This window comes from Malaclemys terrapin, chromosome 3, assembly GCF_027887155.1.
Source record: "Malaclemys terrapin pileata isolate rMalTer1 chromosome 3, rMalTer1.hap1, whole genome shotgun sequence".
Taxonomy (NCBI): Eukaryota; Metazoa; Chordata; order Testudines; family Emydidae; genus Malaclemys; species Malaclemys terrapin.
Window position 1 is genome coordinate 91,318,007 of NC_071507.1, and position 13,448 is coordinate 91,331,454.

The 13,448-nt window shown below is 41.4% G+C and overlaps 1 protein-coding gene across 2 annotated transcripts in view; it reads right to left on the reverse strand.

The window, feature by feature from the left end:
* Positions 1-13,448, reverse strand: part of SNX9 (sorting nexin 9) — a 111,752-nt gene that overhangs the window by 9,691 nt on the left and 88,613 nt on the right. For both annotated transcript variants that reach the window (XM_054023756.1, XM_054023757.1), the window contains 4 exons: positions 8,590-8,666; positions 6,480-6,569; positions 4,511-4,625; positions 2,758-2,849 (listed from right to left, as the gene is read on the reverse strand). In XM_054023756.1, coding sequence (XP_053879731.1) covers positions 2,758-2,849; positions 4,511-4,625; positions 6,480-6,569; positions 8,590-8,666 — 374 coding nt within the window. The remainder of the gene's footprint in view (positions 1-2,757; positions 2,850-4,510; positions 4,626-6,479; positions 6,570-8,589; positions 8,667-13,448) is intronic.

Below are 13,448 nucleotides of genomic sequence, written 5' to 3' on the forward strand. Positions count from 1 at the left end.
CCAATAGGCAGAGGAGGGGCAGAGGAAAAGGAAGACAGATTTGACAAGCAGATGGGGTGCAGCTGGGAGTGGCTGGGGAAAGACTCAGATGAGGGAAATGGGCAGTGGGGAGAAAACAGATTTGATGAGGAGCCTGGGTAGGAGGCTGAGTGGGATTGGGAGCTGGGACGGGGTGGGGGCAAAGATTGGATGAGGGAGTTGGGGCAGGAGAAAGCAACTGGGACTGTCTGGGCATGGAGACTGGGACTAGGACAAGCAGACTGGGAAGACAGGGGAAATAGGCCTTGAACAAGAAGCCTGAAGAATGGAGACTGGGACTGGATAAGCAAGAAGAATGGGACTGGGACAAGGAGCCAGGGGTGTGGAACACGCAGAAGAGTGTTCCTACTAAAACACACTCCCCTCCAGAGCCTGAAGAGAAACCCAGGTTTCTTGAGTCTTAACTATTCTTCTGTTGTCAGCAAATATCCATGAAATCTACTTGCAAAGTGTCTCTCTCATCACCTTTTAGTGCTGGTCCCCACAGAAAATGACAATTTATTATTGCTATTAGTTACTCCATTAGTTCAAGTGGCAATGGTCTATGCTGTGAATATAAAAGGCTCCTATTCTACTGATGCCACATGATGACATTTCTGTTTTATTAGTTTGCATTTTGAAAAACCCTAATAAATTATTCACAAATACTACTACATTAAAGAAAACATCAAGTTTGCTAAGTGGAGCACTCAAAAGTTAGGAAAAACCAGAATTAAGGTTGCCTATGCAAACTTAACAAGACATTTTGTGCATATGCATCATTGTACAGTCTTTGATTACATGATCACATACTAGTTTTTCCACAGGACCTTGCCTCATTCAGTGCACTGGATGGATGGTGCTCACTGAATGAGCAACTACTCAATATTTTGTTTTTTTCCTTGTTGGTCAACGTATGTTTCTAGGCCTTATTTACTGCACACTAGTCAAACACTAATTAATCTATTTTCACAATGTCTCTGTGTGATGAGTGAGAGGGATATTATTTCCATTTACAGACAGAAAGATGAGAGAGAAATGAAGGTCAAAAGTAGCCACTAATTTTAGGTACCCTATTTGAGATGCCTTGGACTTGATTTTTCAGAGTAGTTAGCATTCTATAGCCCTTTATACGCTGAAAGCATAGCTCCCAGTGACTTCAGTTGAGCACCATAGAAAGGTCCATGAGGCAAGTAATGTCTGTCTTCACAGCAGGGTTTGAAGAGCGTGCAGTAAATAAGGCACATGGCCCTATACTGAACAATGAAGAGAAAACAAAATTTACTCCTGAGGGAATTCTGCACCAAAAAATTAAATATTCTGCACACAATATTTTACAACTCTGCAAAATTCTGTATAATTTGTCAAAATAACATAATATAATCACACCATTTTCAATTATTTTAGTAATTTATTTCAAAATATTTGTCAGCAAATAATTGAAAATGGTGTGATTATATTGTGTTATTTTGACAAATAAAATATGCAGAATTTTGCAGAAATTTTATTTTTTAAATTTTTCAGTGCAGAATTCCCTCAAGAATACCAGGGTTCTGCGTGGTACAATCTGGGTGTGGGCAGCTCAGTGGGAGCAGGGGGGTCTGGATGCAGGGGGGTAATCCAGGTGCACAGGCTCGGTGCGGGGTTCTGGGTGCAGGGAGAATGAGACTCTGCAAGGGGGGGGTGAGACAAAGGTGGTTAGGGCTCAGTTGGGGGGGACTGGGGCTTGGTGGGGTGGGGGTTCAGGGTGCAGCTAATTGGGGTTCAGTGGGGCAGGGGTCGGGGGGGCTGAGGCTCAGTGGGGTGGGGGCTTCAGGGGCTTGGTGGGGGAAGTTCTGGGTGCAGGGGGCTCCTGATACGGAGGAAGGTAGGGGTGGGTGGGTGGGTGGGTGGGGGTGTGTGTGTGTGTGTGTGTGTGTGTGTGTGTTTGTGTTTCCAGGTGCACAGGTGGGGGGAGGGGCCACTGTACAAGGAGCTGCTTCCCCGCTCCAACACTTTCCCCCTCCCCTGTACCCCCCCCCGAGCCTCACCCCCATACAGGCACCACCACCCCTCCACAGTGCAGAGCTTCTGGCAGCCGGGGGAAGTTTCTGGGGCTTGATCTGACCCAGCTCCAGCTGCTCCGTGCAGGGAAGGGAGAGGTGCAACTCCCCCTTCCCCCACCCCACCACCTGGGACTAACATCCCTGGGTGGCCAGGGTATCACCAAACTCCCCCACCCCCCAGTGATTTACCTCTCCCCCCAGCTGCTTGAACAGACGCACCTGAGCTGCCAAGAGGGGTGAGTGAGCACTGGTGCAGTTTCTCTTTGCTTCCTCACAGAAACCATTTCCTGCAAGGAAGCAAAGGGATTCTGCAGGGGGGCATTTTTCTGCTGCGTTGCAGTTACGCAGAATTTCCCCAGGAGTAAAAATATCAAAGAGCTGCTCATTAAATGAGCATAAGTATTTCCTAACTTCTGATGCTTGATTTAGCAGCTTTAATAATGTTATTTTAAAGAAGTTAATCTGAGTGTAATATATTAAGCGTAACGTTCCATGTGCTGCAAAGTTTTGTTTTTGGAAGTCTCTACAGAAAATGTTCTTTCAGTTCATCCTTTGTTCCTGTACTTTTTTGTTAAACTAAATGTAAAATTGCCTTTCAAGCAACTGCTTTCAAAGAGATGTGCACATACAGAATGCGTTTCTGACAGATAAAATAAGTGGCCTCACAGCATGCACTAGAAATGCTGCAGCTTACCGTTTCATAAAACTGCGCCTGCTGTTCCAGGTACAAGCGGATCACGTTATTGTAGTCATAAATCCGGTTACTGTGGAAATGATTCATCTCCGCTATAATCAAACACAGGATACAAATTAATTTAGAAAAATGCTCAGCAACAAGAGCAGTTTCATTAGTTTGGATTAGTTACTGTGTTAACTAGGAGTGCAGTCTTTTTTTTTTTTTTTTAAACCAAATTCAGCGCCAAACCCAGTCAGTGCAATTACTTTGGGAATAATACTACTTTGCACTTTTATAATGTCTTTTCTCCATGAAGCTTACATTACTTTACAAACAAATTACGTCACATAATAGGGATTCATCAGTCACTGAAATGCAGCCACCTTTGGTGTCAATCAACAGTTATACAATAGGACACAGCAACAGAGTTTACTAAATGAAATAAAAAGGATAGTGTATCCAATCTAAAAACTGTAGGCAAAACGGGATTACCTAAACTGGAATTTGGCAAGGACATAGGGGTTAACATCCACATTCTTATGAAAAGTGAAAAGCAGTCATTTTTATTAATTAGCGCAATCTACCCTCAAGAAAGAAACAATGGCCTTCATTAATTTTATATCCTGATTCAGGCAAGCACTTACGCACATGTTTAATGTTAGGCCCATACTTAAATGCTTGCCTGAATCATGGCCATAATGTATCTCCTTCAAAACGATAAATGCCTCGCCTCCCCCCCCCCCCAGTTAAATACATTTTCAAAATCCCTTAGTCTGCTGCAATGAAACAATATTTTTCAAGGCTAATAAAAACCAGAAATAATTATGGGCAAAAATAGCCAAGTTTCTGAAGAAAGGAACCATATGGTCACAAGCAAACCTAAAAAACATCTTTATTGTCTTAGAAAATAGTAATCCCTTTTGCTGAACAAATATAAAAAATAGCTTGTGTGTAATACCAGCAAAAAGGTTTATAGCAGTTCCTATAATAGTGCCAATTAGGACCAGAATACTAACATTTAGAGATTAAAAAGGAATTGCTTGAATCTAAGGGGAAAAAAGAAGTCAGTAATTACTTGAGACAGAATTTGGTTCTAACCTCAAGAGTCAATACGTCCAGGTTCACAAATTAATTTTTCTAAATTAAAATGGTCACATCAAGTCACCTTCCGATTCCATATTCAGTTACAGAACTAGAATATCATTAATAAACACAGACTATTTTTTTTTGTTTTTGTTGGGGTGAAAAGTTTTCTGAGTACAGCTCTCTCCCATAAATGACTCCAGCTACTCCTCTTCTTTGAAACTAAAATGTACTTGCACCAACTCTAAAACTTTGGCTGTAAAAAAAGTATTTTGGTACCAAGTAAAATACCATTTGCTTTTTATCAGACTCGAATTCTCAACAGCAAATGCAGTTGGTGACATTACCTAGAAGAAAATTCTACTCGCAAACCTAGGAAGGCAGCATTGCCTAGTGCTAGAGCCCTAGACTGAGACTCAGGAGGCCTGGATCCTACTCCTGGCTCTGCCACGGACCTGCTGATGACCTTGGGCAAGTCACTGTCCCTTTGTGCCTCAGTTTACCATATGTAAAATGGGAGGATATGGACCTAATTTGTAAAGCTCTTTGAGATCTATGGATGAAAAGCGCTTAATAAGAGCTAGATATTCTTATTCTTAGTGCAGCACAGAATTTCCCTTTAAAATTTTCCTCCTAACTAGTCTTTCAAAGTCTGTAACGTTGTCACTGAACTTCAAGTTTGTTTTACCTTGTAATGCATAAGCCATGGTGCTTACACGCTTCACCATGTTCTGCTTATCCTGTGGTGTTATTTTACTGGTTGCGACTAATTTATCGCTTTCCTTCACTTTTTCTATTGCTCCCTGTTAAGACCAAAATGCAGGATGATTAAAACAGCAATCAATTAAAGGTTATCATATTAGCTTAAAACAGGGGTTCTCAAAACTGGGGGTCGGGATCCCACAGACAGTAACAACATTATTACATGGGGGGTCGCGAGCTGTCAGCCTCCACTCCAAACTGCGCTTTCCCTCCAGCATTTATAATGGTGTTAAATATATTTTTAAAAGTGTTTTTAATTTATATGGGGGGTGGGTCGCACTCAGAGGCTTGCTATGTGAAAGGGGTCACCTGTATGAAAGTTTGAGAACAATCGGCTTAAAACTAGACACAGACCCATAGCATGTGTACAAAATCTGATTTTGCCTTTCAATATTTTCCCCCAAAACGTGTTGTTTAATTTTAGATATCTTTTGATTATGCCAGTAAGGAGGAAATGGCAGAAGACATGAGCACTGATTACAAGCATACTGAAACAGGGTTTGATACACAAAAGTTAACATACATATTTATAGGAGGGGACAACAGGCCAAGCTTCCAAAACATAATGGAGATCTAGATGGAACATATCTAAACATTTCCAGCTTCCAAATGCTTCTAGAACCTATTCATCCAAGATTTGTGCAACGTAAACTGCTTTAAGAGAACTTATTTCCCAAAAGGAGCCATTTGCTATCCGTGACCTAATGACGTTTATGTGGCCTTTGGCCTTAGGAAGAATAGAGGCTGAGTTTCACAGAACTAAACTTAATGCAAAAAATAATAAATGTACAGAAAATTGGTTTCAAATGCACTCTCTTCACACTAAATATTCAGCTAGCGTGAAAGAGAGCCTTTTCTCAAAGGATATTCTATTAGTGAGGGTTCTTGCTTTAGGCTTTAACCAACAAAATTTACCCAGCGCCATTTTTCAAAGTTCAGATTTGAAAAATATTTTATGTACTTTAAAAAATTGTGGGGTGTTTGGATTTGGGGTGGGAGGGGGGGGTTCACACAACTGTTCTGGTAGATTTCTCAAATTGTTTTGAAAAGTTAAATAATATATAGTATATCAAGACACATTAAGTTGTCAAATTCAGTTTTGCTTGTAGCTTGTCCTGTATAAAATGAGAAAGCGTTCTCTGAATTGAAAATTTAAATGGCAAGAAAATTTTTAAAAATGTTGTGATAAACAAATATTCAGTTAGAAAACAAGTCATAATTAGTATTGTTTTTCTGAAATGTATGCAAACATTCAAAACTAGAAAACCTATGTGTTACATATATTAATATACTGTACCACTGATATCCAAATATAAACAGGGTTTAGCAAAATATCTTAGTAGGAATATTTAGTCATTTGTGCTTTATTTGTGGGAGAATTAAAGGTGTGCCTGGCAAGTCAGCTACTTAGAATGAGCCCTTTTTGTGTGTGCTCATACAATTTTACATACTATAATTTTTTCTGTATTAATATCGGTCTGTTCTTATATCTGATGGTCACATTAGCTTCATTAGTTGTATAAAGTTAAAGGATATTATTAGCCTCCACCACTATAAACTACTTTTAAGGTTGAATAAATGCTGATGAAAAACTAGAAATTTCATGAACATTATTGCTAAAAAACAATAGTTTTTAAAAAGGCCTTTAAAAAAAAATCCCCTCCTCCCCTGAGAATTTCTCATTTGCAAAGATTCCATTGCTATCTTCATACAGGTTTCCAGCAATACTGACATTAGGGGTATGGGCAAACTGAATGTCTGAGTGCAGGACAGGCAAAGTATTGATTTTGCAGATGCACACCCCTCCCTTTTACTCCTCACTATGCCCCCAAGTTCATATATCCTGTGAACTCCTCTCCCATCCTTCCCCCACCCTCAGCCCCCCAAAAAGTTACCTTGTGAGCTCCTATAATGTCAGGGAAGCAACCGAGAAATCCCTTGTATTCGTGATTAGTTTCCATCAGAAAATGGAGATCTTTCCTTGGCTAATAAAGAGAATTCAGCAATTATTAATAAAGAAATATTATGCCACATTAATGTCAGAATTTAATAGAAAGTTACACATATTGAACAAGAGCTGTAAGACCAAAAAAATATCCAGAGGCAAAAGAAGAAAAAAAAGTATAACGTGAGAAAAAGATGACTATTTAAAATTCGCTGCCACCCAATGTAAAGATAACTAGTTCTAGATAAAGGCAAGAATTTATGGATTTTGAAAACACTTTAATGTCTAATGTTTAGCTGGAATACATGTAAAGGTAGTGAAGATTGACCCATTATTTTTAATATATAAGGATATATCAGGGAACAGAAGTTCAAGGGCCTCAGTGAACATAAAATCAATAGGATAAACACTCAGTGCCACTTTTAAAAAGCTTGTGTTCTGTATTTTACTTAAATTGTAGCTAATTTTTCCAAACACAGCAGTGACAAAACAAGTCATTATGCACAGATACACACTGTGCAGATAAATGTACCCAACCAGCTATTGCGTTCAAAAAGTTATTTGTGTTTTTAAAACACCTTCACTTCCTAATGTAACAATGGATTTGAAAATAACTTTGGACTCTGGAGATTAAGCATTACATGAACAGTCAACAGGTCCTAAACAAAGCTAGATTTAAGGCTTGAACACTGAGGCAGGTACAGGATTCTTTTTTTAAAATTAGGGACTTACAAGTTAAACCAATGAAGTAATGAGACAAAAATACATATGAGGGGCAGCATGATCTAGATCGAAGGCCACTGTCCATACTAAGAATGTTGTTGAAAAATTTCCCATCGTTACTTAATGGCATTAGTAACAGTGGGAGACCTAGAGTTGACAGCCTGTGCTGACACCAAAAAGGTCACATTTAATCAGTTGTGGGGATAATCAATTTGTTCTCTTGAAGGCCAAGATGTCTGATCCAAAGGAGATCCTTTTCTAGCACCGTTCTTTCAGCTGACAAAGAAAAATAAATTTATAATGCAAGTTATTACTCCCGGGGGAATTCTGTGCCAGTGTGCAATGCAGAATTTTGCAGAAATTAAGGTTGAGTGCACAGAATTTCTTTCCCCCACAGAAATGGGCTGCAGTGCTAGAGGGTTCCTAGCAGCTTCAGTTCCCAGCATGTCCTGAGGGAAGGAGAGGGTGGCACGCAGGAAACTCCGTGCAAACCTGGGACCAAGCATCAGGCTGTTTCTCCCTCTGAATCCTCAGGGGGTAAGGAGGGCAGGGAGGGAATCTGGGGGGGTTGGGTATCTGGGCAAGGATGGGCCCTGCAGCTGGGCTGGGGAGGAAGGGGGCAGAGAAACAAAAACTGGGTTGTCATAGGGGTTTTTTTAACTCTCTACTCCTGGGGGAATTTGTGTCTCTGTAACATTACAGACATACTTGCTGGCAGGTGTTTTGAAATAAATTACCAAAATAATTGAAACCGGTGTGATTATGTAGTGTTATTTTGACAAATAAAATTTGCAGAATTTTAAAATATGTGCAGAATTTTTCATTTTTTGACACAGAATGTCCCCAGGAGTAAAGTTATTGAAAAACTTAAATAAGGCAATCTTGAAGAGTGGTGTGTAAAAATATTGATTTTCTTATGGATGTAAAATGTATTAAGTAAGTCTCCAAGAAACAGGGCCAGCTCCAGCTTTTTTGCTGCCCCAAGCGGCCAAAAAAAGGAAAAAAAGAAGAAGCAGAGCGATTGAGTTGCTGCCGAATTGCCGCCGAAGACTGAAGCGGAGCAATTGAGCTGCCACTGAAGCGTGCTGCCGAAGAGGAAGAGAGGGACTGAAGGACCCGCTGCCAAATTGCCTCCGCAGACCTGGACGTGCCACCCCAATAACGGACGGAGCGCCACCCTTTTCTATTGGCCGCCCCAGGCACCTGCTTCCTTCGCTGGTGCCTGGAGCCAGCCCTGGCAAGAAAGTCAGAACAGAAGGAAAACATGATGAAATCCCATTGTATGTGGTCATGTAATGTGTATTGGATTGACTTGCATTCTATTAGAGTTTTTATACCTGTTCTGCCACGAGACTGGCAATTTCTTCATATGTTTTTCCTGCTTCTGTTATTGCTTCATTGAGATCAGATTCTCCTAAAAATATATTTCAAATTAAGGTGGAGTAACAAAGTCACAAATACAGTTGCTGAATAAACAAATGATGTTAAAATCAGGCTGGTCTCGAGTAATGAAAGCCTGTGTGCTGCTGTAGTTATTATACATTTACAAAGAATAAACAGAAGAGAAAGGGAGCAAACATTGTTCAACTCTGGTATACTGGTATCATAAGCGAGGGGATGGCCTTTAAATGACTAACGTGATAAAAAGGCATGTTTACGTATTCGGGCATTCAACTGGCACAAGTTAAACACAAAGTGCTGGTCACTGTAGTTAACATTTTTATTAATAGAACATCTATTTTTAAAAACATTTAATTATTGTATTTATAAGGAAGGATAGGGATTGTCAGAAGGTAAGATAAGCCTACTAAAGCAGGGGAAGAACCAGTGAAGACACATTTTATTAAAATCAGGAAATTAATTGTAGAGTTTTTTTTTTGGTTTTTTTTTTTTGGTTTTTTTTTAAGACGTTGGTCTCTCGTAGTTAATGAATAATGAATTCTCTTTGATGGTCCAACTAGCAGTATTGCTAATCCCAAGCATTCAAAAAAATCATGAGATTTCAAAAAATACATTTTGGGTTATTTCTTCTTTGCCATCTGATTTCTGAGCCTTCAGGATACACTTCGGTAACATTTTCAACCTTTGCTCTTCAACCATGAGGACTAGAGATTTGTTTTTAAAATCAAGATTGAGATTCTCATGATTGCATGCCTCCAGAAACTGGGGCTTTAAGAAAAATACCAAATACTGTACGAGTTGGTAACACTCATAGCACTACACAGAACAAAGTGTAATAACCATGACATTCTTGCTTCTTAAGGCATTTTTGAGTCTTCCCGAAGAAGGATTGTAATGATTTTCCATCCTGGCATTAGCTTGTTCAAGTCTTCTTGGCCAACAGAGAGTTATGAAAATGAGCTAGGGGAGCCTATCTGGTAGGCTACAAATAAGCATTAGAACAACTGCACACTATCCCCTTCTCATTAAAAGGAATCCCAACTGTCTACTTTTTTTTGGCCTGACAATTGTTTTGACATTATTATTATGGATATAAATACATTGAATACGGGTATTTCTCCATTTTCTGAAGATCTTATTTACTAAGGACAGAATCTATTATTAATAGCAAGAGCTTAATATTTGCCAACTGAAGAAATGCACCAGAATAAAAAAAATTTACTAAAAGAACCACTTTGAAATTTAGCAGCTGCTTTTTCTCAGTGTGAACTGATCAGTGTTAAGGAGAGGGAGAGATACTAAAGTCAGGGTATGTCCTAAAGGAGGAGAGGAAATAAAGGAAGACACAGTGGCAATCAGACCCAATTTGCAGATTGTTTCATTAGCCTGATTTCAGAAATCGGAGAGCTCCCAGATGTGCACTGCTATGAGCTGCAGAACTTGAGTAATATCTGAATTTCTGGACTTTGATAAGAATGGTGTCTGAGAAATGTTTCTCTCTTTCTCCATCTTTTAAAAAATGTTTAGTCATGCCATTGTCTGCCTGCCTGGAGTTTTGAAATAACAATTTTGAAGGTAAATATCTTCACAATAAAAGACTTTCAAGATATGTAATTCAGAGGCGATCCCTTCAGAGGCTTGAACTACAGGGAAAGTTTTCAAGGAGCACAATTTCCTAGTTTCACAATTCCACAACTGCACAGGGGAGAAGCCTTCTGAACATTAAGACAAGTTGCTGTTTAGGCACCTTTCTCCTCGGCTATATTTGAGACAAAATGGAGCATTGGTTGAATTAGAAAAGGAAGTTAGGATGTTCTGGGTGGTGCTTCTAATGGGGGAGAAGATGGGGGAGGATCACAAGTAGACTGGCTTTTCAGAACACTTAACATTGCCCCTTCCCATCTTAGCAAGAGAGGGTGTTTGGGTGGGCAAGGTTATCAGGGACTGCCCCTCACTTTCCTCTACCTTGTCCATAATGCACCCAAGAAACCATCATGGATTGGAGCTGGGGTGAGTAGAGCAGAGCATAGCTATAGGGTCGTGATAGGGCATCCCAACCCACCTCTTTAGAGGGAATCAGGGTGTGGAAGATGGCAAGGTACAGGTGGTGTCAAAAGGGGTTCCACAGGCTATCACGCGTAGAGGTACTGAGGTCTTGCCTCAACCCCAACCAAGCTAGTTCACATGATCCTTTCAATGACAGGAAAGCACAAATGCAAGGGAGAAGGAAGTGCTTTTATTCCTTGTGCAAAATTAAGCAAATGTGTGGCAAGTCTGGAGACCAGCATGGCACTCAGTGATAGAGGAAAAGCTCAGTTCAGGGGAAAACAGGGTGATCCTCAAGTCCAAGGCAGGACCAGGAGGTAGATATGGCAATGTTACAAAAATCCCCATCTTCATTAAATTAGATACACTGGTTTATTCTAATAGGGCAGACAGGTCAGATGTCAATGGGCAGGTTTTTAATCCCTCATTCTGGGTGAGAGTTCACATTTGGGCCAAGAAATTGAAGCCAAATTGGGGGCTGGACTATGTGGTTAGGGCCAAACACTAACAGGAATTTGTAGCTGAAGTTGATGGGAAAGTATGAGGAGTTCCAATGCCAAATCTTTGGTTGTTCCCTTTACAGGTGGGGCCTCACGGGAATACTGTTTTATTCACTCAAGGCTTCTTGGTGAACCTTCTATTGTGTTTGGTCTGCTGCTCCTCATTAAATGCTTTTGTGTGCAAGGTTAAAATAAATGTGACTGGGGTGCTCAACTGGCAAAGGGTGAATTAGGGGTGATTCTGCCTGAGGCTAGAGCTAAGACTTTAGTCTGAGATTTTCAGTTTAAGGGTTGTTATTACTCAGATTAGGCCCTGCCCATGAGCTGTCCATATCACACCCATCTTTTGAACTGTTTTGTATAATATTGGAAGAGGAGGTTACTCACCCTGTGCAGTAACTGACGTTCTTCGAGATGAGTGTCCCTGTGGGTGCTCCACTCCAGGTGTTGGTGCGTCCCTGCGCCTTTGCCCGGAGATTTTTGCAGCAGTACTCATAGCGGCCACGCATGCTCAGAAGCTGCCCCCCGCTGTGAATCTAGGTTGATAGTACGCATGCGTGACCGGTCTCCTCAGTTCCTTCTCTACAACGGAGGCCCCCCAACTCCGAAGTAGAGGGGAGGAGGGTGGGTAGTGGAGCACCCACAGGGACACTCATCTCGAAGAACGTCAGTTACTGCACAGGGTGAGTAACCTCCTCTTCTTCGAGAGAGATGTCCCTGTGGGTGCTCCACTCCAGGTGACTTAAAAGCCGTGTATCTTAAGGCGGTAGGGACTTCGGATCTGATAGGAACGCCGTTGATAGTACAGCCCTGCCCAAGCGTATGTCAGATAGAGGGCCTTGAGTAAGGGCATAGTGTTTAACAAATGTGTGGTCAGAGGACCAGGTGGCTGCTTTACAAATATCAGCCAGGGGAACTTTGCGTAAGAACGCTACAGAGGCAGCCAGAGATCTAGTGGAGTGTGTTCTAATGCCGTCTGGAGGTGTAACCTTCTTCATCTGATAGCACAACAGGATGCACTGGGAAATCCAGTTCGAGAGTCTCTGGGTAGAAATAGGCATGCCTTTGGAGCGCTCCGCAATGGAGACAAAAAGTCTGGAGGAAGTTCTAAAAGGTTTGGTTCTATCCAAATAGAATGACAAGGCTCTGCGTACATCTAGTGTATGCATTGAGGTTTCGAACGAGTTCGCATGTGGTTTCGGAAAAAAAGTCGGCAGGTGTATTGGTTCATTAATGTGGAATGACGAGTGTACCTTTGGAAGAAATTTGGGGTGTAATCTGAGGGTAACCTTGTCTTTAAAAAATATCGTATATGGTGGGTGTGCCATAAGAGCTGCTATTTCTCCTGCCCGTCTGGCAGAGGTAATTGCCACTAGAAATGCTGTTTTCATCGAGAGGTGTAAAAGGGAGCACGTGGCTAGGGGTTCGAATGGTTGTTGAGTTAGGCAAGACAGTACCAGATGAAGGTCCCAAGGGGTGGTCGGTGGTTTAATGTCTGGGTATAAGGTTTGTAGTCCCTTGAGGAAACGCTTCGTGATAGCGTGAGCAAAGAGAGATGCGTCATCAATTCTGTCGTGGAAAGTTGTAATAGCTGCTAAATGGACCCTGATGGAGCTGAAAGAAAGGCCGGATTGCTTAAGGCCCAATAGATAGTCAAGTATAATCGAAAGAGGTACCGAGGTGGGACAAAGGTGTTTAGCGGAACACCAATGTGTGAATCGTTTCCACTTTTGAAGATAGGTCGTGCGAGTAGATTGCGTTCTGCTATGTAGGAGCACCTTCTGAACTTGTTCAGAGCAATCTAATTCGCTTTGGGAAAACCATGTAGGAACCAGGCCTTGAGGTGAAGCATGGACAGGTTGGGGTGGAGAAAACGGCCGTGTTGTTTGGAATGAGCGTTAGAAGGTTTGGAATGAGCGGCAGGGAGATTGGTGGTTGGATTGACATTCTGGTGAGGAACGGAAACCACGGTTGTCTGGGCCACGACGGGGCAATGAGGATCACCTTGGCTCGGTCCGTTCGTATTTTTATCAGGACCCTGTTGAGAACTGGTATCGGGGGAAATGCATACAGTAGGTTTCGGTGCCATGAGATCATGAATGCGTCCCCCAGGGAATGTTTGCCCAGTCCTGCTCTGGAGCAGAAATTGGGACATTTCTTGTTTTTTGTAGTTGCAAAAAGGTCTATTGTTGGGTAACCCCAAGTGCTGAATATGTTGTGAATGGTTTTCTCGCTTATCTCCCACTCGT